A 26,674-nucleotide genomic window follows, 5' to 3' on the forward strand; every position below is an offset into this window, starting at 1 on the left:
TTGATTATCAATATTCTGTGATTTTGTGGTTTTTCAAGATTTAGTCTTTGTATTTCTAGCTCCCTTAGTTATTCTTTAGTATTTTGTGATTTCTAGTTTTTAGGTTTTGTTAGTGTGCCTCCCCTGTGTTCCTTGTGTTACGTCTAATCATCCTTGTCTCTATGTTTGTTATTTCCTGTTTCACTTTGACAGTCCCGTGTCTTGTGTTAGATTATTCTGTTTTGCTTCCTCCCTGTCTCATGTGCTTATGTAAATGGACTGATTCTTATATAGCGCTTTTCTACTCTCCGGGAGTACTCAAAGCGCTCTAAATTTATGTGTGTGTGAGTGTGACATTGAGGGAAATTTAAAACTGCTGGCTAAGGGTAAACGTAAATTCAGTAAAATTATAATTCACGTCGGCAGTAATGACACCCGGTTACGTCAATCAGAGGCCACTAAAATCAATATTGAATCGGTGTGTAACTTTGTCAAAACAATGTCGGAGCTTTCTCTGGTCCCCTCCCCAATCAGACCAGGAGTGACATGTTTAGCCGCATGTTCTCCTTAAATTGTTGGCTGTCTGAGTGGTCTTCAAATAACGATGTGGGCTTCATAGATAATTGGGAAACTTTCTGGAGGAAACCTGGTCTTGTTAGGAGAGACGGCATCCATCCCACTTTGGATGGAGCAGCTCTTATTTCTAGAAATATGGACAAATTTATTAAACCCCCCAAAATATGACTATCCAGAGTTGGGACCAGGAAGCAGAGTTGCAGTCTTACACGCCTCTCTGCAGCTTCTCTCCTCCTGTTACCCCCCCAAAAACCCATCTCCATAGAGACTGTGTCAGCTCCCAAACAGACAAAAAACAAACTAAAAAACAGCAATAAACAACTTAAACATAAAAAAATCACAAAGAAAGAACAATACAGTATCCACATCTGAACCAAAGAGTAAAACAGTGATTATTAAACATTAGGTCTCTTTCTTCCAAGTCTCTGTTAGTACATGACTTAATAATTGATCAACAAATCGATTTACTCTGCCTTACAGAAACCTGGTTGCAGCAGGATGATTATGTTAGATTAAATGAATCAACACCCCCGAGTCATTCTAACTACCAGAAATCTTGAAGCAAAGGCCGAGGGGGCGGTGTGGCAGCAATTTTTCACACCAGCCTATTAATCAACTAAAGTCCAAGACAGACTTTTAATTCATTTGAAAGCCTGATGCTTAGCCTTGTCCACCCCAGCTGTAAAACTCAGAAACCAGTCTTATTCGTTATCGTCTATCGTCCACCTGGGCCTTACACAGAGTTTCTCTCTGATTTCTCAGACTTTTTATCTGATTTAGTGCTCAGCTCAGATAAAATAATTATTGTGGGTGATTTTAACATTCATGTAGATGCTAAAAATGACAGCCTCTGTCACGGTCCGCCAGGCAGACCGTGGGGATGTGGGGAAAGGAGGACCCAAAACGCAGACTCTGCGATGCAAACAGTGCTCTTTATTTACAGTGAAAAACTGTAAACACAATAACTCCCCGTTGCTCCCTTGAACCCCGTGTGCGTGCTTCCCTCCGACGTCTGTGCTCGTGCTCGTGCTCCCCGCGGTTGTGTTTCCGCACCCCCGTGCGTGCTGCCTTTCTGGACCACTCTTCCTCCTGCAGGAAAACCATAGAAGCAGCCGTCAACACTAACCCACGGCAGGCATACACAAACAGCACTGACATATGCTGACACACACTAACTTGGTATGCTAACTCAATGATCCCGCGCCGGTGGGAGCTTCAAGACTCTCCTATGTAGCTCCCCCGACGAGCCTTGATCAGCTGCAGGTGTGTCAAGGTCTTCAGGTGTGGCCAATCACCTGCCAGGGCCACACCCACACAAACACACCTACATGCACAGAAGTCTACAAGCAGGGAGAACAGGGACAGCAATACAAAATACATACAATATAATATTAGTCCAACTGCTCAGGGTCCCTGGGTCGCTCAGACCCAGGACCCTGACAGCCTCACCATGGCATTTAATCTGTTATTAGACTCAATTGGCCTCAAATCAGAAGTACCTGACTCCGTGGTATAATTCTCAAACACGTACCTTAAAGCAGATAACTCATAAGCTGGACAGGAAATGGCGTGTCACAAATTTAGAAGATCATATTTTAGCCTGGGGAAATTGTTTATTGCTTTATAAGAAAGCCCACCGTAAAGCTAGAACATCTCACTACTCATCACTGATTGAAGAACAATCCTAGGTTTCTCTTCAGCACTGTAGCTAGGCTGAGAAAAAGTCAGAGCACTGTTCAGCCAACCATCCCTTTAAGGTTGACTAGTAATGACTTCATGAACTTCTTCACAAATACAATTTTAATCATTAGAGAAAAAAATTACCCATAACCATCTCACAGATGTAATATTATCTACAGCTAAATTAAGTACGATCGATATTCACTTAGACTCTTTTTCTCCAATTGATCTTTCTGAGTTAACTTCAATAATTACTTCCTCCAAACCATCAACGTGTCTTTTAGACCCCATTCCCACAAAACTGCTCAAAGAAGTCCTGCCATCAATTAATGCTTCAATCTTAAATATGATCAACCTATCTCTAATAATCAGCTATGTACCACAGGCCTTCAAGATGGCAGTAGTTAAACCTTGACTTAAAAAGCCATCTCAAGACCCAGCTGTTTTAGCTAATTATAGGCCAATCTCCAACCTTCCTTTCATTTCAAAAATCCTAGTAGTTGTCAAACAACTAACAGATCATCTGCAGAGGAATGGCTTATTTGAAGAGTTTCAGTCAGGTTTCAGAGCTCATCACAGCACAGAAACAGCTTTAGTGAAGGTTACAAATGATCTTCTTATGGCCTCTGACAGTGGACTCATCTCTGTGCTTGTCCTGCTAGACCTCAGTGCTGCGTTCTATACTGTTGACCATAATATCCTATTAGAGCGATTAGAACATGCTGTAGGTACTACAGGTACTGCACTGCAGTGGTTTGTATCATATCTATCTAATAGACTCCAATTTGTTCATGTAAATGGAGAGTCCTCTTCACACACTAAGGTCAACAATGGTGTTCCACAGGGTTCAGTGCTAGGACCAATTCTGTTTACATTATACATGCTTCCCTTAGGCAGTATCATCAGAAGACATAGCATACATTTTCACTGCTATGCAGATAACACCCAACTCTATCTATCCATGAAGCCAGATAACACACACCAATTAGTTAAACTGCAGGAATGTCTTAAAGACATAAAGACCTGGATGGCCGCTAACTTTCTGCTTCTTAATTCAGATCAAACTGAGATTATTGTACTCAGCCCTGAAAATCTTAGAAATATGGTATCTAACCAGATTCTTACTCTGGATGGCATTACCTTGGCCTCCAGTAACACTGTGAGGAACTTTGGAGTCATTTTTGACCAGGATATGTCCTTCAATGCACACATTAAACAATTATGTAAGACTGCTTTCTTTCATTTGCGCAACATCTCTAAAATTAGAAATATCCTGTCTCAGAGTGACGCTGAAAAACTAGTTCATGCATTTATTACTTCCTGGCTGGACTACTGTAATTCATTATTATCAGGATGTCCTAAAAACTCCTTGAAAAGCCTTCAGTTAATCCAAAATGCTGCAGCAACAGTACTGACAGGGACTAGAAAGAGAGAGCAGATTTCTCCTGTATTGGCTTCCCTTCATTGGCTCCCTGTTAAATCCAGAATTCAAAATCCTGCTCCTTACATACAAGATCTTAAATAATAAGATAAGATAAGATAAGATAAGATAAGATAAGATAACCTTTATTAGTCCCACATGTGGGAAATTTGTTTTGTCACAGCAGGAAGTGGACAGTGCAAAAGTTATGAAGCAAAAATTAGAATAAAATAAAATAAGAATAAATACAGTACACAACTGTACAGAATAGAATAAAATAAAATACTATATACAGTAGAATAAAATAGAATAAAATATACAATAAGATAAAAATAGAGTACAAATGCTATATACAACTGAGTAAAAAATACAACGATGCCAGAAAAGATTATTGCACATTAGTGTTATTGCACATGTGTGGATGTGTGTGTTTGATCAGTTAAAGTCTTTGTTGTGGAGTCTGACAGCAGTGGGGAGGAAAGACCTGCGAAATCTCTCCGTCCCGCACCGTGGGTGCCACAGTCTCCCACTGAAGGAGCTGCTCAGTGCTGTCACAGTCTCATGCATGGGGTGGGAGATGTTGTCCAACAGGGATGACAGCTTAGCCGCCATTCTCCTGTCACTCACCACCTCCACTGGGTCCAGAGGGCATCCTAGAACAGAGCTGGCCCTTCGGATCAGCCTGTTCAGTCTCTTCCTGTCCCCAGCAGAGATGCTGCCACCCCAGCAGACCACACCGTAAAAGATGGCTGAGGCCACCACAGAGTCATAGAAGGTCTTCAGGAGTGGGCCCTCTACTCCAAACGACCTGAGTCTCCGCAGCAGGTACAGTCTGCTCTGCCCTTTCCTGTAGAGGGCGTCTGAGTTATGAGTCCAGTCCAGTTTGTTGTTCAGATGAACACCAAGGTACCTGTAGCTGTCCACAGCCTCAATGTCCATATCTTGGATGTTCAGTGGTTGCAGTGGAGGATGTTTGTGCCTGCGGAAGTCTACCACCAGCTCCTTGGTTTTACTGGCATTGATCTGGAGGTAGTTCAGCTGGCACCAGTCCACAAAGTCCTGAGTCAGTCCTCTGTACTCCTTGTCGTCCCCATCAGTGATGAGGCCGACTATTGCAGAGTCATCAGAGAACTTTTGCAGGAAGCACTGGGTGGAGTTGTGGGAGAAGTCTGCAGTGTAGATGGTGAAGAGGAACGGAGCCAGAACCGTTCCCTGTGGGGCCCCCGTACTGCAGACGACCCTGTCCGACACACAGCCCTGAGTCCTCACATACTGTGGTCGGTCGGTGAGGTAGTCCAAAATCCAGGTAGTGAGGTGATGGTCCACTCCAGAGTTCTCCAGCTTGTCCTTCAGAACCGAGGGAAGAATAGTGTTGAAGGCACTGGAGAAATCAAAGAACATGATTCTCACAGTGCTCCCAGCGGTCTCCAGGTGAGCGAGGGAACGATGTAGGAGGTGAATGACGGCATCATCCGCTCCAATGCCAGGCTGGTAGGCAAACTGAAGTGGGTCCAGTGATGAGCTCACAAGGCGCCGAAGCTGAGCCAGGACCAACCGCTCCAGGGTCTTCATCAGGTGGGATGTCAGAGCCACCGGCCTGTAGCTGTTGAGGTCCTTGGGGTGTGAAGTCTTTGGCACTGGTACAACACAGGAGGTTTTCCAGAGCTGTGGGACTCTTCCCAGCCTCAGGCTCAGGTTGAAGAGGTGCTCCATCACCCCGCACAGTTGGTCCGCGCAGGACCTGACGACCCTCGAGCTGATGCCATCTGGACCCGCTGCCTTCTTGGCTTTAATCCTCCTCAGTTCCCTCCTGACCTGGGTGGTTGAGAGAGACAGGCTGGAGCCTTGTGTTGAGTGTGTATTGGATGCTGTTGTTGGGGGTTGGGAGGAGTGAGCAGGGTGAATAGAGGAGGTCAGGCCCCATCTTATCTTAATGACCTTGTAGTACCATATCACCCTATTAGAGCACTTTGCTCTCGCACTGCAGGCCTACTTGTTGTTCCTAGAGTATTTAAAAGTAGAATGGGAGGCAGAGCCTTCAGTTTTCAGGCCCCACTTCTATGGAACCAGCTTTCAGTTTGGATTCGGGAGACAGACAGTATCTCTACTTTTAAGATTAGGCTTAAAACATTCCTTTTTGCTAAAGCATATAGTTAGGGCTGGATGAGGTGACCCTGAATCCTCCCCTAGTTATGCTGCAATAGGCATAGGCTGCTGGGGGATTCCCATGATGCATTGAGTTTTTCCTTTTCAGTCACCTTTTTCACTCACTTTGTGTTAATAGACCTCTCTGCATTGAATTGTACTTGTTATTAATCTCTGTCTCTCTTCCACAGCATGTCTTTATCCTGTTTTCCTTCTCTCACCCCAACCGGTTGCAGCAGATGGCCGCCCCTTCCATCCTGGTTCTGCCCGAGGTTCCTTCCTGTTAAAGGGGAGTTTTTCCTTCCCACTGTCGCCAAAGCGCTTGCTCATACAGGTTTGATTGTTGGGTTTTTCTCTGTATGTATTATTGTAGGGTCTACCTTACAATATAAAGCGCCTTGGGGCAACTGTTGTTGTGATTTGGCGCCATGTAAATAAAATTCAATTCAATTCAATTCAATTCAATTGAGAAGTGTGTGTGTGTGTGTGTGTGTGTGTGTGTGTGTGTGTGTGTGTGTGTGTGTGTGTGTGTGTGTGTGTGTGTGTGTGTGTGTGTGTGTGTGTGTGTGTGTGTGTGTGTGTGTGTGTGTGTGTGTGTGTGTGTGTGTGTGTGTGTGTGTGTGTGTGTGTGTGTGTGTGTGTGATTAGTCCCAGCTGTGTTTCCCTCCTGGTCCACAGAGGAAGACAGAGGTCCAAACACTTACATTTACTTCAATTTACTTGAGTAGGGTTAGGGGTTGCCACTTCAGCATGCAGTCAGGTTCTATACTCTTGCTGATGACCTACTAATTTTATTCAGAAGTTTTGCAACAGGGACACATGTAAAAGTTGCAGGACACCAGCCCTCGAGCACTGGACTTTGAGACCCCTGCCCTAGATGGTATGTAACTAAATCACACTGGCTTTCTTACTAACGATCATCTATCTGTATTGTTATTACTATTTCTGAGTAAATGTAAGACATGTACATGATTATAGTGAACAAATAATAAAAATAAACACATTTGAGAAATTACAAAATAATAAGGAATAAAATGCTGTAAAGTATACTGGCTGTTGTTTGCAAATGATTTATTGGGACTTAAATAACATGATTTTAGACCTGTTAATTAAACAAACAACATATTGTTATTAACTAATACCCACAAATTCTCACATGCTTATGCCACTAATCATATCATGTTCAGCAGTTTAAACTTCTTAATTTTGTTACTATTACAGCTATATCCTGAAGTTCATTTTATTTTTCTATAAAACTATATTTGTGTGTTCCTTGTGTTTCAAGCCCAGGCAGGTCATTGCGTGACTGGTAGCCTGAGCCATCATACTTCATCAGCAGTGACGTTTCTGTTTGTCTATTTTTTAGTCTTTTCATCAGACACATTTGCACATTGAAATAAAAGCGTGTGATCACACAAATACCAAACTAATTGCACAACAATGAACACCAGAACACAGAGGCCTGCATCACATCCTCCTAACAGGAAGCAGGAAATAAAGTCTGAGGAGAAAATGGAAAATAAGTGAGTTGTTGATAACAAAATGCCAACAACAGATATCATTTGCTTGTAAAATTGCTGTCCTACAGACCTTCCTCCACCTGCTTGGGAGGCTTTACGAGGATCATGTGACACAAACTGTTTGTGCCCAGGCTGGAGGCTTCCCGTCATATGCAACATCCAGCTCCGCCCCACTGTGCTCCATCTCACCACATCCATCACGTCCAAACAAAGTTTCAGGATCAGAATATGGTTTCTCGAGAACTTTGAGAACCCTAACAATCTGCAGGACATGTTGACAATAACCTTTAAATGACCTCTAACTGGAGGTACAATAAGTTCACTCAAAGAAATGAAACAGCTGCTAGACATGCAACAAGGCAGGTGATGACTGAAACATGTTTTTCTCCACCTAGTGACAGACTCAGTTTAACTGACTTGTACTCCAATTAATTCCAACAATAATGCTGAGGTAAACAAGCACTTCAATGAGAAATTCACACTCCTTAAGGACTACATTAAAGCTTCATGAAAAAAAAATGTTGCCTAACCTCAGAGAAGTCTCCTTTTTCTGCAGCTTGAATTACATTCTGAGCAATATAATTGCGTAAGACCACGCGGGGGTTGATGCCGTTCATCACTTTGAGTCGCTCCTTTATGATAACAGGTAAGTCACTTGTGCTATCACACTCCCGTCCTAAACGCCTCCTGAGATTTAAACACATAAAAAAGCAAGATGGTAGAAAAATGATGGGGGGTAAAACAGAGATTCCTGCTTCATATAATCTAAAACAATGTGTAAATCAGCATAAACAGATATTTAGCTAGGCAGCACTGTGGTGCGGTGTTTCCATGCACTATTCATACGTGGCTTCTTTCCGGTACTTTAGCTTCCTTTCATGGTCCCAAGACGTACATGTTTGGTTAAACTGGCAATTCTACTAATTTCGAACAGCTCATCATGTCCCACATTAAAGCTGCCATCCCTGCAAACCTCGATCCATACCAGTTTGCATACAGGGCAAACAGGTCGACAAAGGATGCCATAATAGCAGCTCTTCACACAGCCCTCACACACCTGGACTGTAGTAACACCTATGTGAGAATGCTGTTTGTGGACTTCAGCTCTGCCTTCAATACAGTTCAACCCCACAAACTGGTTAATAAACTAAGCAACTTAGGACTCAGCAGCTCACTGTGCAGCTGGATACTGGACTTCCTGAGCAACAGACCCCAGAACGTAAGAATGGGAGAGCACACCTCCTCCACCCTCATTCTGAATGTGGGTGTCCCACAGGGGTGTGTCCTCAGTCCCCTCTTATACTCACTTTTCACCCATGACTGTTCACCAATCCACACCAGTAACACCATTATAAAATTTGCTGATGACACCACTGTCATAGGACTGATCGACAACAACGATGATTCAGCCTACAGAGAGGACGTTCAGCATCTGAAGCAATGGTGTGACGACAACAACCTGCATCTGAACACAGCCAAGACCAAGGAGATGGTAATCGACTTCAGAAGAACAAAGCGATCTGAGCACTCTACCCTCTACATTGATGGGGAGCAGGTAGAAAGGGTAGAAAGCTTTAAGTTCCTCGGAGTCCACATCTTGGCCGACCTTACCTGGTCCACAAACATCTCCCACCAGGTAGGGAAAGCACAACAAAGGCTGTACTTCCTCAGGAAACTACGTCAGGCCCAATTACCCCAAAGACTGCTACTAAACTTCTACCGCTCCGCCATTGAGAGCCTTCTGACTTACTGCTGCACACTCTGGTTCAACTGCTGCACTGCAGAGGACAAGAGGAAACTGCAGCAGGTGGTGAGGGCAGCAGAGCGGGCAATCGGCACTTCACTAACCCCCCTCAGAGACATCTATACTGGCAGACTTCAGCAGAAAGCCAGCATCATCATCAAAGATCCCTCGCACCTTGGACACTCACTTTTTTCCCCCCTTCCCTCTGGTAAACGCTACAGGTCCATCAGGTCAAAGACAAACAGACTCAACAGAAGTTTTTACCCACAGGCTGTCAAACATGCCCTACCTCCACCCTGATTGGAGGATAACTGCACTGCCAGCACTCATGGACATTACACCTTATTTATAAATCGTATTTCTGTTTATACTTCAATGCAACCAACATTCCTACCTCTTTAAACTGTATTTATTATAACCGTATTTAGTATACTTCCAACAGCACCCCCCACTCAATGTGCAATATCACTGATCACACTGCACCTCTCAATGCACCTGCTAGTTAGACGGCATGTATGTGTATGTATATAGATGTAAGTGTGTATGTGGAAATATGTGTGTGTACGCATGTACGGATGCAAATATGTATATATACATAGATGTATGTATGTGCGTGTATGTTTGCAGGTGTATGTATAACTTGTACATATCTTTTTTTGTGTAAATGTAAATTTGTCTGTTATTGTGTAAATACATTCGCTATTGTGTACTCCACACACATGGAGAGATGCCAAACTGCCTTTCACTGTTCTTGTAACAGTGACAATAAAAAGCTATTCTATTCTATTCTATTCTACATTTCCCTTAGGTGTGAATGTGAGCCCGGGTGGTTGCCAGTCTCTCTGTGTGAGCTCTGCAACAGACTGGAAACCTGTTCAGGATGTCCTCAGCCTTTCACCCTGTGACAGCTCCAGCCACCTCACAGCCCTGAACTGGATAAGCGGAAAACACTTTTTATTTCATATTGACAGGACAGGAGAAGGTTGACTGTATGCTGCCCACTACATATACACATATATATACCGTAGTTTGCGGGTCATAAGCTGCTACTTTTTTCCCACACTGTGAACACTGCGGTTTATACTGACGTGCGACTAATGCATAATTTTTTTTCATGCAGCCAAAAACATTTTGCCTGGTAACAGTAGACCAATCAAAATGATAAGTGGTATATATACGGTATATATTTTTATCGGTTGTTAAGAGACGTTGTAATGTTGTTTGTGCACTGTTCCGTAAAAAACCATAAGCAACGTAATTTGTGTGTTACCGATACGTACGTATACTTAAAGGTTACAGGCGCTGTTCGAGGAAAAAAAGCATTTGCAGTATGTATTTTTGTATGTTACCATAACGTTTATGTTACCATGTTTATGTTACCTTACGGATTAAATTAAATGTTAAAAATTCTCACGTGTAATATTTCTGTGTAAATATCTCATATTACAAGTGAAACGCATACAGCTTAAAATCCGGTGCGGCCTGTACAAGTACAAAATTGATTTTCTTTCAACAATTAGAGCATGCAGCTTTTAATCAGGTGCGCTCTGTAGTCCGGGATTTACGGTATCTTTAGCCATCAGAATTGTAGTCTGAAGGCCAACAAATATACCCAACGGATTTACTTTACCAAGTGGATCATCATGACCTTGCTGTATTGGTCCTATTGATCGACCTTTATTGTTATTATTTATTTTATTTTATTTTATTTTCAGTTGTTACAAACGGGACAGACATGTCTGGGGGATAGGAAAGGGAGAAAGAAAGATGAAGGAAAAGAAAAACAGAGGGGAAGAGGGACAGTAAGAAAGGACACTTAAAAAGAAAAAAAAATCTCCCAGATCACCTGTTGGGAGAAAAAAAGAGAGAAAACAAGCAAAAAAAGAGCACAACATAATAAACACAACACCATCGCATTAATCTAGCTAAGTGTAAATAACAGTAAATACTAAATATTGAATGTTGTTTTGCAGCATACAGGACCGACAGCGCACAATGTGCTTTGAGGTAGCAGCCAAGAAAGGTGTAGTTTGTGTCTATGAACAGTGCACACCCGTGTGCACACCTGTGTGGATGAGCGCGCTTGTATTCAAAAGGTTTCTCCATGTAATGATCTGCTAGAGGGTGTAGGGAGACATAGTCCCGTCCCCCAGGGCATGAAGCAGGCATGGAGGAGATCCAGCCGGTACATACCTGAGCGGCCAGCCCCGGACACCAAGAACCACCAACGCACCGACGCCTGAGGGCATCAGCCACCAGCAGGGAGTGTGGTGAGGGGAGATAGGCCTCCATACTTTGGAGGGCCTGAGATGTTCTCAAAGAAGTGGAGTCTGAGACCCCACCTGACATATAGACACAGACAAACAGGCACACACAGACACAAACGTGCATTCCCACCCTCATGCACACATATACAAACACTCGGCACTCACCCAACGTAAAGACAGACACAAATACACATTGCACACACAATCACACTCCCCAAACATACTCTATACCTCAGGTCCAGGTACCCTCTCCCCCAGAGGGGGAAACCGCACCCAGGAGACCCAGGAGGTGTTACCCTTTCCCCTGGGGTGGAGGCAAGCAGACCGCCCCCAGCTCCGCAGCAGGGAGGCCCCACATCCCAGACCCCAATCGGACGGCTAACACCTCCTCCCAGCCCCTCTGCCCCAAAGGATAACAGAGAACGGGGGTGTGTGAAGATGTGTGCTGCCCACTATATAAAATGAATGTGATGTCCCTTATGTAGAGCAGCTGTGCCCAACCCCCGGGCCACGGACCGGTACTGGTCTGTGAGTCGTTTGGTACCGGGCCGCAAAAGTTGAGGCTCAGGTGTGAAATTCATGGTTTTTAGCGTTTTTTTTAATCGTTTTTATTGTTAACTCGGTTTCCCTGGGTCTTTTCCTGTGTGTTATGAATAAATCTTCTTTTTTTTTTGGTTTTATACTGGTTTTATTTTGTTGTATTTATCCGCTACACCTTAAAGGCCAGTCCGTGAAAATATTGTTGGACATAAACCGGTCCATGGTGTAAAAAAGTTTGGGGACCGCTGATGTAGAGTACAACAATTACTCTTTTGTTTTGCATCTTCTTTTCAATTTTTCTGGCAAACATTCATCAGCAATGCTATTCCAACAAATCAGAGTGCAACACAACCAATCACAAGTACCCTCAGTGCTCTTGCAGATTGCAGGATCTAGGGACCAAATCAGCTTTTCAATTAATGTGCTGCACCAGCCGCTTTTGTAGAAGCCATAAAAAAAAAATTCTGGCTTTCTTTTCATACCTGTATTGACCAATCCAGTAGATCCAGTCATCACGTTGCTTCCTTTTAAGGTCATCTTGGTTGGTCTCGACGAGCTCCTTGAGTCGGCCCAATAATTCAAGCTGTTGGGTCATACCTGGGCTGTCTGCCACCATCCCAAACATGAGTGGACTGGTTTGTGCCAGAGACAGGATCATTGCCAGTTCACTAAAAAGAGACATGGTTATGTTTAAAGTTCATTTTAAGTCCACCTCTAGTGCTTCTTGGTTTTTCCATATATACATATCAGAGTCTTCCACAATATACCCATTTAAAATACCACAAAGCTTAAATTTAACTTACATATTATCCTGGTAAGATTGGCTCCCAAATTGCTAGCATATAAAAAGAAAAACAGATGTAACGATTTTAAACTACAGTGGTAAGCAAGGATTCGAGTAACATTGGGAGTATATGGTGGGCCATTGGCAGACCTTATATACATGTTCTGGTTGTTCTATGAAAAGAACATCAGCCACCATACACCCCCTCACCAATCTTCCATTGTTGGCTTGTTAGCCACCTTTAACTCCTCAATAGAGGCACACTGCTCTAGGATGAGGTCCACCACTGAGCCCACAGTGGCTCTCTCACTATCGCCCTCTTCAGGCCAGGGGACACGACTCAGCAAGCGGAAGGTGTTTGTGAAATCGGCACCTGGAAGGCATAATACCAAAGCACAATGGTGACAGAGTGAGAGGGAGAGGATATATAGGTGGTTTAATGGTTAGGCTTCCAAGAATCCTTTTTTTTTTTACCTGTGTTGTGCATGACACGCAACAGATCTGATACAAGCTCTCGGTCCTCTGCCTCTTCTATTCTTACAAGGCCCAGCTTTTTCCTCATGATAGATAGGTAGAACGCCTCATACATGGGCATGAATTCATCCAGGACGGCTCCTGCCTCTGCTGGATCAAGCTCAGAGCCCAGCGCCTCAGCTAGGCAAGCCAGGTTCCAGCGGCACACAGATGGCTGTGCTTGGTACGAGTAGCGCCTCTTTTTGTCTGAGGCATTGCTTACAAAGTCTGGATCAAATCTGACACACAGAAAGACGGTCATCATGTATCATATAATACAAGCACAGAATGTAATTTTCAGTTACTATGTCTCCAAACACTGCATAGTTAGACCGTAAGGCTTCTACTTCCCGCTGCATACCTCTCCATGAAGCCAAAGGGGCCATAGTCCAGGGTAAGACCCAGGATGCTCATGTTGTCTGTGTTAAGGACACCATGGCAAAAGCCAACACACTGCCACTGGGCCACTAGCCTAGCAGTTCGCGTCATCACCTGAAAATAAACAAGAAGAAACTGAAAATCGACACACCAGCATGGAATGAACCAACCTAAACAGAGAGTAAAACATGTGACATTTTTGTTAGTCACCTCTCTGAAAAAAGCCAAATTCCTGTCTTTCCGGATGCTGTGAGCCTGCTGAATTTGAGGATAAAAAGTGTCACCAATATAATCCAGCAGCTGAGCACGGATATCATCCCGCCCGGCACTAGGGCCCTGCAGACCTGAGAATTCATCTCGGCCCAGAAAGATCTCAAAAGAGCCAAACCTTCAAAAAAGAAAAAAAAAAGAAGAGAAAGAGCCATGATAGCATCTGTTTTTTAAAAACACCATTATTACTTATATTTTTCTCTCTATACTGCTTCCTGTGTGGCAACCTGATGAATGTAGGAGCGACACGAAGGACAACTGAGCAGCGCTCAAGAATGCGTTGGCCATTGTTGAGTGGATCTCTGCTGACATAAAGGTCAGAGGTGACAAGGGATGCTGCACGAGTGCTGGGTATCCCTAAGGCAGCCATGGCCTCGCTGCAAAGGAACTCTCTGATGCTGGAGCGCAGCACCTTCCTGCCATCGCCGTCTCTGAGAAAATCCAAATATATATGTCAGATTATTCAGCTCTCAGTAACTGTCAAGTGACCAAGCTATTTTAGCAACTCAAACAAAGGCTGAGATAATTTATGATCAATTACAATCAAGTTATAATACTAGCACAATTCTTATAATCTGAGAGGGGTTTTCCCCTTAACTTCAGCTGCATCCAATGGTCCTTAAAGCAGATTTTTTTTTAGCTAACTTCATCCACTGGGAAGCCATGGGAAAAAAATTTGCTTGAAATGTGCTTAGGAAAGATTGATCCTTTCGTTATTTATTTACTGATTTATTTTTAATTTGAAAAAAACCTTTTCAAAAGCTCTTTACCCCCACGTCAGTGTGAAAATAATAATAAATAATGGATTGCAAGACTGCTGAATTATAGCTACTTTCTTTCTTTTAGTTGACAGTCAGATGTTTGCTGTGCATATAACGCTTTTGGAATAGTATGATATTTTGGACCTCTGTTAGAGGAAACTTTCTTTGCTTAACCTCCTTAACTTTTAATTGAACACCCCTACACTAATCAAATAAGCTGGAGAGGCTGGATGCGTTTATTTGTACCAGGCACACAGCTATTGAGCAGCATTTAATGTGTGCCAGGCAGTTAATCTCTTAAGCAGCTCTGCCCGAGTGAAGGCTTTCATGTGAGCTATACTAATGTTTGCTATGTCACTTACTGAAGTGACCTTCTTTATCATTTAGCAAGAGGAAAAACTGTCCCGGATGTATAAATATCAACTTTGTCCATGAGATGAGTCTGTATAATGTTTGAAAACAGATTATTCACGTGTTCATTAACCTCTTAAGACCTGAACTCTTGTAGAGCAAAATTTAGTATTTTGGTCTAGACAACCCAAAATGTGATGTCCATATATGTGGACACCAGGTCCTAGGAGCTTAAGGGAAGCAAACAATACCTGGAGTAAGGTGTGACTCCTGCGCCTTTCACCTGAATCTCCCATCTCCCGTGTGCACAAGACTCCACTTCCCCGAGATACATCACAGCCCCATCTCCGAGCTGAGCCGCAAACAGCCCGAACTGGTGCCCGCTGTAGCAGTGCGCTGCTGGCTCGGAGCCCGGCAACAGCCTGGAGCCGCTCAAATACTCCGGACCCAGAGGATCGCTGAGCACCTCCTGCGCACTCAGGCCCAATAGAGAGAGTGCTGTCTGGGATAGTGCCACAAAAACAGGTCGGACCAGCGGTTGGAGAGCCCGAATTCGGGAGAAACAAGCCTCTGGCACCATCCGAGACCCGGGTTGTTCCGAGTCATCTATTGGTAGTTTTTTCAGTACGGTGTTTTTGAAAGGTAAGCGCCCCAGAACAGATGGAAGACGCTCAGCAGACTCCATGAATACGTTGTGCGGCTTAATATGAGCCAGTCATTCATAATCACAGCTGGGACTTTGTAATGTCAACGAGTGTGAAATAGGCCCAAGGATTCCGTTCTATGAGGTCTAAATTATGTGTATGAAAATATTAAGTTTATAAATATAATAATTTGTCATCAGTGCTATTTCGAAAAAAGGAGTGGGGGGCAAAATAAGTTTATTTGGGGGAACATAAGACGTGATACAAAGAATCTCCGGCAGATGGCGGTAAAAAAAGACGAAGAATGTAACGTAACGTAAAAAAAACTACATAAAGAAGAAGCCCTTAGCAACAAAAATGTAACATGTATCGTGTAAATATGTGTGTTTTTAATATTCATACGTTTTTCCTCTACCAGCTCGCTTAATTTAGAAAAGAGCTTCCAGTTGGATAACGACTGCGTTCAGAGCTGTGTCTTCCTCTGGCTGTGTGGGTAGTTGTCAGGCTAACAGCTAACAGCAGCTACTCAAACTTTTCAGCACCGACCCGAGAAGAAGATGGATTCAGGGGTTTTAATGGCCACCTCCAGAGGTCGGTTTGTGGAGGAACACTTAACACACTAAAACACATTTCCTAAACAATTAGGAGCAGGTCACAATTGGGTTAACGCAGACATTTAGGGATTCGTTCCTGGCAAAATTAGCTTAAGTATACAACATACATTGGAAATTAGCTCTGTATGCTAGCTTATTGTCTTATTCCTGAGTGCTAAGGTTACTTTGACAAATAATTTTACACGCATGTCTTATGACCGTGAATGCTGAATGTACAGACTAGGTAGCAAACATGGGAAAAATGAAGGTAACGGAGTTTGAGAAACATTGTTGTTGTTGAACATTCACTTGGAGGTTGCATTCAAAAACAAAAAGCTCCAGTAGCTAATGAACGAAAACGCTTTTGCTCACTGTGAACTACAGAATATTATTATCTAACACCATATTTGTTTTATTGATTATACAGGGTTTTTTTTTATTATTATTCAATATAAAAAAAATCGCATAATGTGTCGGAAGTAACTGTAAATGGTAACTTAAGGTTTACATCCGAAAATCATATATATTTTAGTGTAATGTAATCATTAACATCACAAGCTAATGTGATTTTCCGATATGGTGTCTATATACAATTTTTGTCCCATTTTCAATTAAATGTAAGATGTAAATTATTTGCATACATGATTACATTTCATTGTTATTAATTACATTTTACAGGGCATGCAACCTTTTTTTGAAACTGGATTGTCTGAAATGATGGGCTTTTGGTTAAGCATAAGTGGAAGTACAGCTTTCAGTGGTTTCTTTTTCTTTACAGGTGACTCATTACCGCTGGCATCACTGCGCCTTCTGGTATCTCCTTTGCAGCTTATGACAGCATCAATGTGGCAGGTGCTAAAGAAACAGGACGTGATGAACTACTGGAAGGTGGCAGAGTTTGTCTCATTGGTGGTGGATATGGTCCCTGAGCTGCTAATGTGCAAACAGAGGACTCAGCTGAACCTAGGGTTAAGAGTTAGAGTGAGTACTAACGCGAGTTTTTTGTTGGTTTTTTTTGTTTTTTTTTTAAATAAGGCTTTAGGCTCATCACCCTCATGGATGCAGATAAACTACATGATTAGTGAACTGTGCTGTGAACAAAGGGCTTTTCTACTTTTTTTCTTTCCCTCAACAGTATATTCTTGAATTGTGTCGAAATGAAGACCTTGTGAAACCGGAGTTTATCATGCCTTACTTGGACAAGGTTAAATCACCACACGCCACCCTGGCAGATGTGAGTGTTTATAACACAGATAAAGTTTTCATATTCAGCACACCTGTGTTTGACCCTTAATCTGCTTAGTCATGGCTTTATGAGAAACATAATTTTTATACATGTGTTGCAGATAGAAGCCTCAAAAGAGGAAGATGTTATAGTTACCTTTCTTGAGTTGATTCAGACTCTCCTCAAAGACCCTGAAGAGAGACAAGACTTTTTCACGGTGAGGCAGCATAATTTACAACCCATTAAACCAAATGAACCCAATCGTGTTATTTGTAGTGACAGTAAGCTTCATATGAAGCAGATTTCTGTTGTCATTATTGTTATCAAGCTACAATACACCATGTTCTTTATTGTTTACTGTAATTAAGAATGCATGAATAAAAATGCCATAAAAGATAATAATGATGACAAAAACAAGATATCCAAAATGTATTATTTTTAGGGGTTAAAATGTTAAAAGAATATATTACACTGCTGCAAGGCCTGGGTGTGGTTTTTATTTAGGTTCCAGTAACACTGTTTTTATCACAGAAAGTCTTTCCTGCAGAGTTTGGACCTCAGTATGACCGTGATCTGCTGACGCTGTTTTGGGAGTTCTACTGTCGACTGGCACAACTGCTGCCTGTTCCTGACATTGAGCAGGTGAGAGGTGTTGTACTGATAAATACAGTGTGACACTTAACTCCTTTTACCCAAGAAGATACAATTAATATGAACTAATATTGGAAAAACATGAAGAGTTAAATGCATAATAGTGTTAACTGCTGTAGCTATCATAGCAGAGTGTTTCTGAAAGGAAAAGAACTATATAAAAGTGTGTGCACATTAAGACCATCTGTAATAATAAAATTTAGTCTATTTGAAGCACGGAAGGATAGCCAGCAAAAATGGCAACTTTGTATGATGACAGACTTGTAATGAGCATGATTTGTCCATGTACAGTGAATTAACTAATTTCATTTGTTTTTGTGTGGGTTTTCCTGTCATTTCAGATTTTTAAAGATTTTTAAAAAAATATTTTTAATATAAAATAACAATAAAAAGGTTATGTACATAAAATCCAAACAACAAAACTGGTTGAAAACCTACAACTTTCTGTCCATGTAGCATTTATTCCAGTAGTCTTTGCTCATGCTCATGCTCATGCTCATGCTCATCAGTTCACAAAATGTGTTTTTTGTCTAACTCTTAAAGGTAAATGCATAAGAGATCCTTGTATCCTTCTATTTGTCTAAATTGGTGTCTTTGTTTAGCTCTCCACTGCTCACTGTGCCAGCATACTTTACTCTGAGCACTCAGTTTTAGTAAAGTGTCAAGCCCAATGACACAAGAAATTACTGCTAATAAATTATATGTTAAATGAATGTTAAAAATGTATTTTTATTAAAATTATATTATTATAATATATAATTATGAATAATAATAACAATAATAATAATAATAATAATACTAGTAGTATTAGTATTATTAAAATGCTTCTGCATTCTTAGTCCTAAACCAGTGATGAATCTTACACCTGTTGTAATTTTAGGAACCTGTATGGGTCTGTATTATAGATGTGTAGAAAACTGCAAAAGGTCGAGTCAACATGTAACAAATTAATGCACTTAAATGAAAGCTGTGACCTAATATTTTAAAACCTACTTATTGCAGTGTCACCTGTTATGACATATGGAAAAAGATAAAGTTTGTGATTAATACATACTAAATTATGTCACTGCTATTAATGCCATGTGCATTAGTAACACTGTTTAGGAACTGGTAACTGTCTGCACTTCTGGGGACTTGAGCCTTTTCATTAATAATGCCTGAACTACAGTAAAGGCACATTTTACTTGATAATACCAATGGTTCAGGTCGTTTTTAAGCTATTTTTGAAGTTCAAACCTGTGTTTAGGTAATTAATTCAAGTATACTGCATATTTATTACCTTTGCCACAGACTGTGTCCTGGCTCAGAGCTGAATCCTCTGCATTGGAGGATTGTGTTCATGCAGTCTGTGAACCTGCAGATCTGAAAAATCTGCTCCAACACCACAAAAACCTCGCATATTTAGAGCAATATGGTTAGTCACTTCCTGCAATCGCATCAATTGTATTTTCCTTTTTTGTGCAAACCTGTGGAAGTAACTGATGAATCTACCTCATTCTGTTTGTGCAGTTCCACCTTCAAGTATGGGCGACAACATCGTTTCCTCACTCTCTGCAGTCCTCCCCAGCAGAGGATCAAAATGTATAGAACAGGCCAACAAGTCAGATCCACCACAGGGTACCAGTGAAGACGCACACACTGTGACATTTGTGGATCACATTGCAGTTGAAATAATCACAGTGACTGATTATGCAGAGGTTGAATTGGGTCCAAGCACTGATACTGAAGTGCTGATGGGAGAACACTGCTTTGAAGGAAGAGGTGCTAATGCAGTGGCTGAAGATTCATTGGTCACACTTGCTGAAGAGAGAGCCAAGGAAGAGGGGTCAGGTGAAGAAGATGAGAAAGAAAGACAAGAAAAATCAAACGCCCATTCAGAAGTGAACATGGTTGACTCGGCATCCCCTCAGCCTGTAATGCCTGCGGGGCCGCATGACTGCCCCGACTGCGAAAAGAAATTCAAGTTTGCGTCTTCACTAATTGCCCACAGAGTCATCCACACCGGGGAGCGCCCTCACCGTTGCAGGGACTGTGGCCGCTGCTTCTCCTTCAGGCAGTCCCTCGACAGACACCGGCACACACACAAAACTGGGCGCAAGTACAACTGCCTCATCTGCGGAAAGACCTTCAACTCCCTGTCAGCACGCACTGAGCACAAGCAAACGCACATGAAAGACTGCATTTACACCTGCCAGCAATGCAACAAGACATTTAACTGGGAGCTGTCGCTTGCGAGGCATCTAAAAACTCACACCGATGGGCAGACTGCAAACGTGCTTGCAGACCGCTGCAAAGATGGGAAAGACTTTGCGATGGCTGAGGCCAACATCAGTGAGGCTAATGTTGAACTCTCTGAACTGCACTGCCAGGTGCAGGCAAATGATCACTGCAGCCCAGAGGGTGAGCAACATAAGAGCAGAGAGCCTCAGGGTCTCATCTCTGAACCTGACAATGATGTCATTACTCCAGTCAAGGTCCGCACAAGTGGGCGCAAACGCAAACCAACCATGAAGATCCAGCTGATAAATTTACAGAAGCAAATGATGACTAAAAGCAGAAAAGAGATCACGAGTGCAAAGCCTCCTCCACTGAAGCCTTGGCCTTTAAGCTGGTAAAAACTTGTTTTTGATGGGTCATGTTTTAGATATGGTTAAGCTATTTTCTGATTCCGTTGTGATGGCATGATGCAAAATTTGCAGGTTTGCATCTCAGCATGCTCTCTGAAACATAACATCCTGTTTTGCTTACACTTTTTATTACAAGTTTAGTTGTACATATGATTGAGTATAAAAATAATGGGAAAGAGGCTGATTAAAATCATTTTTGATTAATGTCCCTTTTCTCTTTTATGTTACAGTGCAGAACACTCATATGGGTCACCTGTGGTCTCGTCGAAGGATGCTAATGAAAGTAAGTGTTATTTAGCATTTTGAAGTTACTGAATCTTTGTACCATTAATACAAAATCACAGAGAGAACAATTCATAAATAAGATTGAATAGAAAGTTGATTTATAACACAAAATAATATTATAAATGTCAAAGTATTGATAGATGTAGAAATTACAACTTTATTAATATAGCACCTTTTTAAAAATGCAAGCACACTAATAAAGGAATAAAAAATCCATTAAGAAATTGAAATAGTAAAAAAGGGATCATAAAAAAACATCACATAAACGCAAATCTACAAGGGCGTGCATGAGAAGTGATCAAGGAGGTCACTGATTCCATCAGGATTGGCTCATTGGGCAGGTGATTTCATGGCAGAGGGGATCTGACAGCAAAAGCAAGGTCATCTTAATCTTCAACTGTGGAACAACCACTTCACCTTGTCCTGGTCAATATTCCTGCTTTGTATAGAGTTATCAGTACAGTCTTAAATGAATTTAAAAAAAATGTACATGAAGCTAGGATTGATGCCATCTGCTGAAGCCAATGTGAAGTCAGGCTACCACATTCTGAACTACTTGGAAACAGGAGAGTTTACTTTTTTAATGCTAGAAAAAATTTTGAATTACTTTGAATTCCAAATACAATACAAGGGGTGGCTCTAATGAAGCTTCATTAGAGCCACCCCTCAATGTGCTTTATATAACTGTCAAATGGCATTTAGGGTCACAGGCTAGGCTTATCTGTGGCCTCTTATAGTGAATAGCAGTGAAAAAAGATATTTGGAAGCCTGAAGTACCTTATTAAACAACAAAAAATGTAAAGGCATGTAACTGTTAAAACACAAAAGTTATAACAATTTATCCAACATTGATTTTGTTTTATTTTTAGTACGGTTTTTTCCTCTCATTTATGATAATTTTGTCAGGTTCTGCAGCAGACTGCTCATCGGCTGCTTTCTCCTGTCCCGAGTGCTCCTTCCATCACTCAGAACAAGCACAGGTTCAGCAGCACATCTATGACGTTCACTCCGTTGAGATCACTGAGGACAAGTCAGTTCTTCAGGCACTCACAGATGAAGAGGGAAATTTTAGTTGTGCAGACTGCGAGAAAAGCTTCAGGTTCCTTTCCTTACTAAAAGCCCATCAGCGCATCCACACAAGTGAGCAGCCCTTCTCATGCTCCCAGTGCGGGCGCCATTTCTCTTTCAAACAGTCGCTGGAGAGGCACAAGCAGACACATACCTTGGGACGCCAGTACGAGTGTGTGATCTGCAGGGAGGTCTTCAAGTCCCTGGCTGCTCAGAAAGAGCACAAGAGCACCCACATGGAAAATGGGGAGTACCTGTGTTCAGAGTGTGGGCGTGCGTTCACCTGGAAGTCAGCACTGGTGAGGCACCTAAAGACCCACAGCGTGGATGCTGACAAGTCAGAGGATTCTTACAAATGTCCTCGCTGTGATTTGAGTTTCAGCTGTGCCAGCTACCTCAACAGGCATCTCCAGACTCACCAGGAGGAACGAGTCCATACCTGCAACTGTGGAAAGAGCTTTGCCTACCGAGCAGCTCTTACTGCACACCAGCGTATTCATCAGAAAGAGCGGCCACACACGTGCACACAGTGTGGCAAGGGCTTCCTCTACAAGGGAGGTCTTCTGAGCCACATGAAGATCCACTCCGAGGAAATGCCATTCATGTGTTCTTTCTGCGGCAAGAGCTTCAAGAGAGAACGCAACATGAAGAAACACGAGCGCTGCCACACCAGAGAAAACGTTTTCAGCTGCTCACAGTGTGACAAGAGTTTTGTGTACAAGGCAACACTTGTCAGACACGAGCTGACACATTCAGGTGAGAGGCCGTACCTCTGCTCCGATTGTGGGAAGGGTTTCTTCTCCCACGCCGAGCTTTTGAAGCACGAACGATTCCATACAGGCCACAAGCCCTTTCAGTGTCCCCACTGTGGCAAGAAGTTCACTCAGTCTTGCTACCTTACCATCCATCTGCGTTACCACACCGGAGTCCGACCATACACCTGCAACGAGTGTGACAAGAGCTTCCTGAGTGCCAACCGCCTGAAAAGACACCAGCGAACACATTCAGGGGAGAAACCTTATGTCTGCGGAGAATGTGGGAAGGGTTTCAGGCAGTCTTATAATCTGAAAATGCATCAGAGGACACATGTCATGAAGTTACCATAGAAAGGATTTTCATTATATTGACTGCATTTGAATTGTGTTGCAGGTAAAGCACACTGACTAGAAGTTTGTGTTTGCCATCTTGGCTTGAATAATTCAAATAATAAAAGTAACAAGGTACTATAGAAATTCAGTCTTTTATTGGTAAGTGTGGCAACAGAAACTTTAACAATGGTTTGGGAAAAAAGTTTACAACAAGACACATTATTTTCTTTTAACAGCAGTTGATTCATTTTAAACAGTAACAAATATCTGGCAGTTCCTGAAAATTAGCTTACACATTTTGAATATTTAGTGTTGCATCTGTTATAAAATTGTCAAAAGAAATTTGGATCTCATTTAGGGACAGAATTCAGTTACAGGAAGGAAGGGCATTTTATGTAGAGAGGGGGGGGGAAAGTACAAGAAAGTATGTCCTTAACTGCTAAGCTGAAACACTGATTTTACTATGAGTGAGTTTTAGCAGTACATAGAGAAGATGCCTCAGAGTGACCAGAGAATACAGGTTGAAACAGACGTATAAGCAGACTGAAGGTTGTGCAAAGCCTTTTGACCTCAGAGTGAGCTTACACAGCTATGTGCAGAGTGATAGGGCAGTGGTCGCTCCCCATCGCCTTGTTGCGGATCTTGCTGTCGCACAAGCCCGGCAGCAGAGAGGACGACAGCACAAAGTAGTCGAGCCTCCAACCCACGTTCTTTGAGCGGGCGTTCATCATGTAGGTCCAGAAGGTGTAGGCGTTGGTCTGCTCGGGGTACAGCTCGCGGAAGCTATCGACAAAACCTGCCGCCAGGAGCTGGCTGAAGCCTTCGCGCTCCTCGGGGGTGAAGCCAGCATTTTTCTTGTTCCCCTTGGGATTCTTCAGATCGATCTCCTGGTGAGCAACGTTGAGATCTCCGCACAGCACCAGGGGCTTCTGCATGTCCAGCTCACTCAGGTATGCACGGAAGTCCACGTCCCAGGTTTTGCGGTAATCGAGGCGAACGAGGCCTCTGCTAGCGTTTGGCACATAGGCCGTCACCAGGTAGAAGCTGGGAAACTCGGCAGTGATGACACGGCCCTCCTTATCGTGCTCTTCTTTGCCTAGAACATTAGTCAAAATGATATCAGTTGCTTCACCAGTACTTAAACTGTTTGTATAGGTTTAATGTGTTGGTAAAGCATACCAAAAATGTCTCTGTTGGTTTCATCTAAAGTTTTATGCTGATAAGGCAAAAACATCAGTTTTTCAAGAGCAGGAATCTGGTAATCACACACAATGTGCTCATTATGGGAGAACCTTCTAAACTACCAATGGGGCTTCATGCTAAACAGTCCCTATTTGCGGTTATCCACTAATAATTTCAAAGAATAATTTACTTCAAACATAGAAGATTTCACATGTTTAAAATGTTGCTGTACATGTTTTTTTGCCATTTCTGGGCATCATAAATAACTAAGCAGAACACAAAGTTCACCCTTACCAATTCCATAGGTCACTTTGATGGGTTCAGTCTTGCAGAGCATAGCCACCCCACTGTAACCCTCCTTGTCACCTGATGCAGCCCAGTACTTGTGAGGGTACTCGGGCATTGAGGTGATTTCAGCAGGGAGGGCTTTCTCTGCACACTTTGTCTCCTGTAGGCATAAAATGTCTGGATCCTCCTCTCGCACCCACTGGGAAAAGACAAATGTGCTTGTTAGGATCAATCAGTCTCAAAACTAGCTAATTAATGTTTCTCCAGACAGCAAACTCACATCCAGGCCCTTCTTTTTAACCCAGGCCCTCAGCCCATCCACATTCCATGACGTGATCTTCATGTTTGCGTTGCGTCCATCTTTGCTGGTCATTTTGTCAGGAGGGTCATCATACAGTATCGGACCCTCTGGTTCCTTGGCTGCCTTTGCTTTCTTTGAAGGAGCTGTGAAATGAAAGACAAATAACACAGGGTTGGATAATAGATGATGTTGGAAAATCTATAGTAAAGGAAAAGTGCATTTCAGTTCATCAGGGCATGCTGGTAGTACCAGAGGCTGTGTCATTTTCTCCTTCCGCAGCTGCCTCTTCTGCCTTCTTGCCCCTCTTCATACCTGAACTCACTCTGACGGCAAGCACACCTCGCAGACACACAACACGCACACACAACACCACACGCGCCGCTGAAAAACAAAACAATTACAATTTAAGTAATGCATCTATTCAGTGCACAAAGGTCAAATGCTGCACCAGTATGCAGGACACACAGGAAGGAATCTCATACATAATGGAAAACTAAATCTCAACATTGAGGATTTGTTACGTTTCCAGTTTTATGTCTTTGTGTACACGTAATCAGCGTTTTAAAATGTTACCCACAGCAGTCTGAAACAATCATATTGTGTTCTGGAAAATTGCGACCAGCTCTTTTCTGAATCAAGACAAATTCAGAAAATCAGCGCAAGTTCAAGTTTTAATTCATTCATATCATATAAATTAAAATTCAATTCATTTAGCAGAGCATTTATATAAGTAGTTTGGCTGAATACAGATCTGTAAACACGATTAAGGCCAACATGGTCAAAACTAGAAACGGAAATTAAAGGAAAAAAAACAGAAGAAAAATGGAAAAGGTTTCAACACTGTAAAGGTAGCAGGTACACCAGAGATGTTTTGAAGAAATTTCACCAGTACGATCAGCAGTTGCTGACTTATATGTATATTCAAAGATGCTCAAGGTTACATTCAAAACCTTGCGGAGTGGCTTAACTACATCTGAAATGTATTATTAATAAAAGTAACTAATACTGGACAGATGATGCTGATATCAATGTTTATGTTTGACAGTTAACAATTTGGATAAAATTAAGTCCTTTTATCACATAAACATACATAAAACAAAAATAACCGAACATAAACATAGTGCACAGGATCAATAAATACGTACAGTAAGTAAATATCGGCCAATTCATCATTCTGATGCTAGTTTTTCTAGTTCTCTCTGTCTGTATGCCGAGAATTAGACTTACAATGGCCGACTTCAATGTGACTATTTACATCCTAATCACATTTTCTGACAAAGCGGAAGCGAGATGAGCTTTTGTTTCAGTTCAAGTCTCTGGTTGAGTGCTTTAAATTCAATACATTGTAGAATTGGCGACCAGCTGATGTAAAATTAATGCATTCATATAATTTAACAGCAACAGAATGAGCTATTAGGAAGTTTGCCATGTTAAACAACAAGTTTAGCTAACAGCAGCTACCGCTAGCTTTTCCTCTCTGACAAAGAAAGCAGGCGGCCTACGCCGAGAATGAATGGAGAATAAGCAGACAGCTAACAAGCCTCCCTCCGAGCTTATCTGATTATCAACGAATGCAAATGCGCTGAAAAATAATTAGCGTCTTCATTTCAAACACGTTTCATGGAAAAGACATGCAAATAACCTTACTTGCACTTTCACAACAGGATGTAAAGCCCAGACAACTGCTGCTTCCCAGGCACTCCCCCCCCAAACACACGCGCCACAGCACAGCTAAGACTTCTGTCCACGTGCTTTGCTGAACTACTGACTGTCTAAATACATGCCTGAAAATTA

General features: G+C 42.3%; 3 protein-coding genes across 5 annotated transcripts; 1 reads left to right on the top strand and 2 right to left on the bottom strand.

The window, feature by feature from the left end:
- Nucleotides 1–1,412: 1,412 nt before the first annotated feature.
- Nucleotides 1,413–15,675, bottom strand: selenoo2 (selenoprotein O2). Of its 3 annotated transcripts, none has more exons than XR_002060658.2 (10): nt 15,180–15,675; nt 14,044–14,247; nt 13,757–13,934; nt 13,530–13,660; nt 13,130–13,407; nt 12,895–13,028; nt 12,675–12,706; nt 12,354–12,539; nt 1,732–1,895; nt 1,413–1,644 (listed from the first exon to the last, which is right to left on the bottom strand). XR_002060658.2 is itself a non-coding variant. In XM_025899644.1 (10 exons), exons 1-9 carry the CDS (start codon nt 15,611–15,613, stop codon nt 7,415–7,417), a joined length of 1,899 nt encoding a protein of 632 aa, XP_025755429.1. In that variant the 5' UTR covers nt 15,614–15,675; the 3' UTR covers nt 6,611–7,301; nt 7,391–7,414. The 3 variants fall into 3 exon arrangements, 2 of the variants coding, with proteins under 2 accessions (XP_025755429.1, XP_025755430.1); XM_025899644.1 differs by lacking the exons at nt 1,413–1,644; nt 1,732–1,895; nt 12,675–12,706 and adding exons at nt 6,611–7,301; nt 7,391–7,582; nt 7,851–8,007 and having other exon boundaries at nt 12,866–13,028; XM_025899645.1 differs by lacking the exons at nt 1,413–1,644; nt 1,732–1,895 and adding an exon at nt 10,715–10,803.
- Nucleotides 15,676–15,893: 218 nt separating this feature from the next.
- LOC112841622 (zinc finger protein 11) lies at nt 15,894–23,405 on the top strand. Its single transcript, XM_003449775.5, has 9 exons — nt 15,894–16,163; nt 16,944–17,146; nt 17,301–17,399; nt 17,512–17,607; nt 17,922–18,032; nt 19,332–19,455; nt 19,551–20,652; nt 20,899–20,951; nt 21,860–23,405. Exons 1-9 carry the CDS (start codon nt 16,130–16,132, stop codon nt 23,125–23,127), a joined length of 3,090 nt encoding a protein of 1,029 aa, XP_003449823.2. The 5' UTR covers nt 15,894–16,129; the 3' UTR covers nt 23,128–23,405.
- On the bottom strand, nt 23,246–26,670 carry apex1 (APEX nuclease (multifunctional DNA repair enzyme) 1). The gene is made up of 5 exons (XM_003449793.5): nt 26,528–26,670; nt 25,130–25,261; nt 24,860–25,023; nt 24,586–24,778; nt 23,246–24,205 (listed from the first exon to the last, which is right to left on the bottom strand). Exons 2-5 carry the CDS (start codon nt 25,188–25,190, stop codon nt 23,691–23,693), a joined length of 933 nt encoding a protein of 310 aa, XP_003449841.1. The 5' UTR covers nt 25,191–25,261; nt 26,528–26,670; the 3' UTR covers nt 23,246–23,690.
- Nucleotides 26,671–26,674: the final 4 nt, after the last annotated feature.

This window comes from Oreochromis niloticus, linkage group LG17, assembly GCF_001858045.2.
Source record: "Oreochromis niloticus isolate F11D_XX linkage group LG17, O_niloticus_UMD_NMBU, whole genome shotgun sequence".
In the NCBI taxonomy this organism is placed as follows: domain Eukaryota; kingdom Metazoa; phylum Chordata; class Actinopteri; order Cichliformes; family Cichlidae; genus Oreochromis; species Oreochromis niloticus.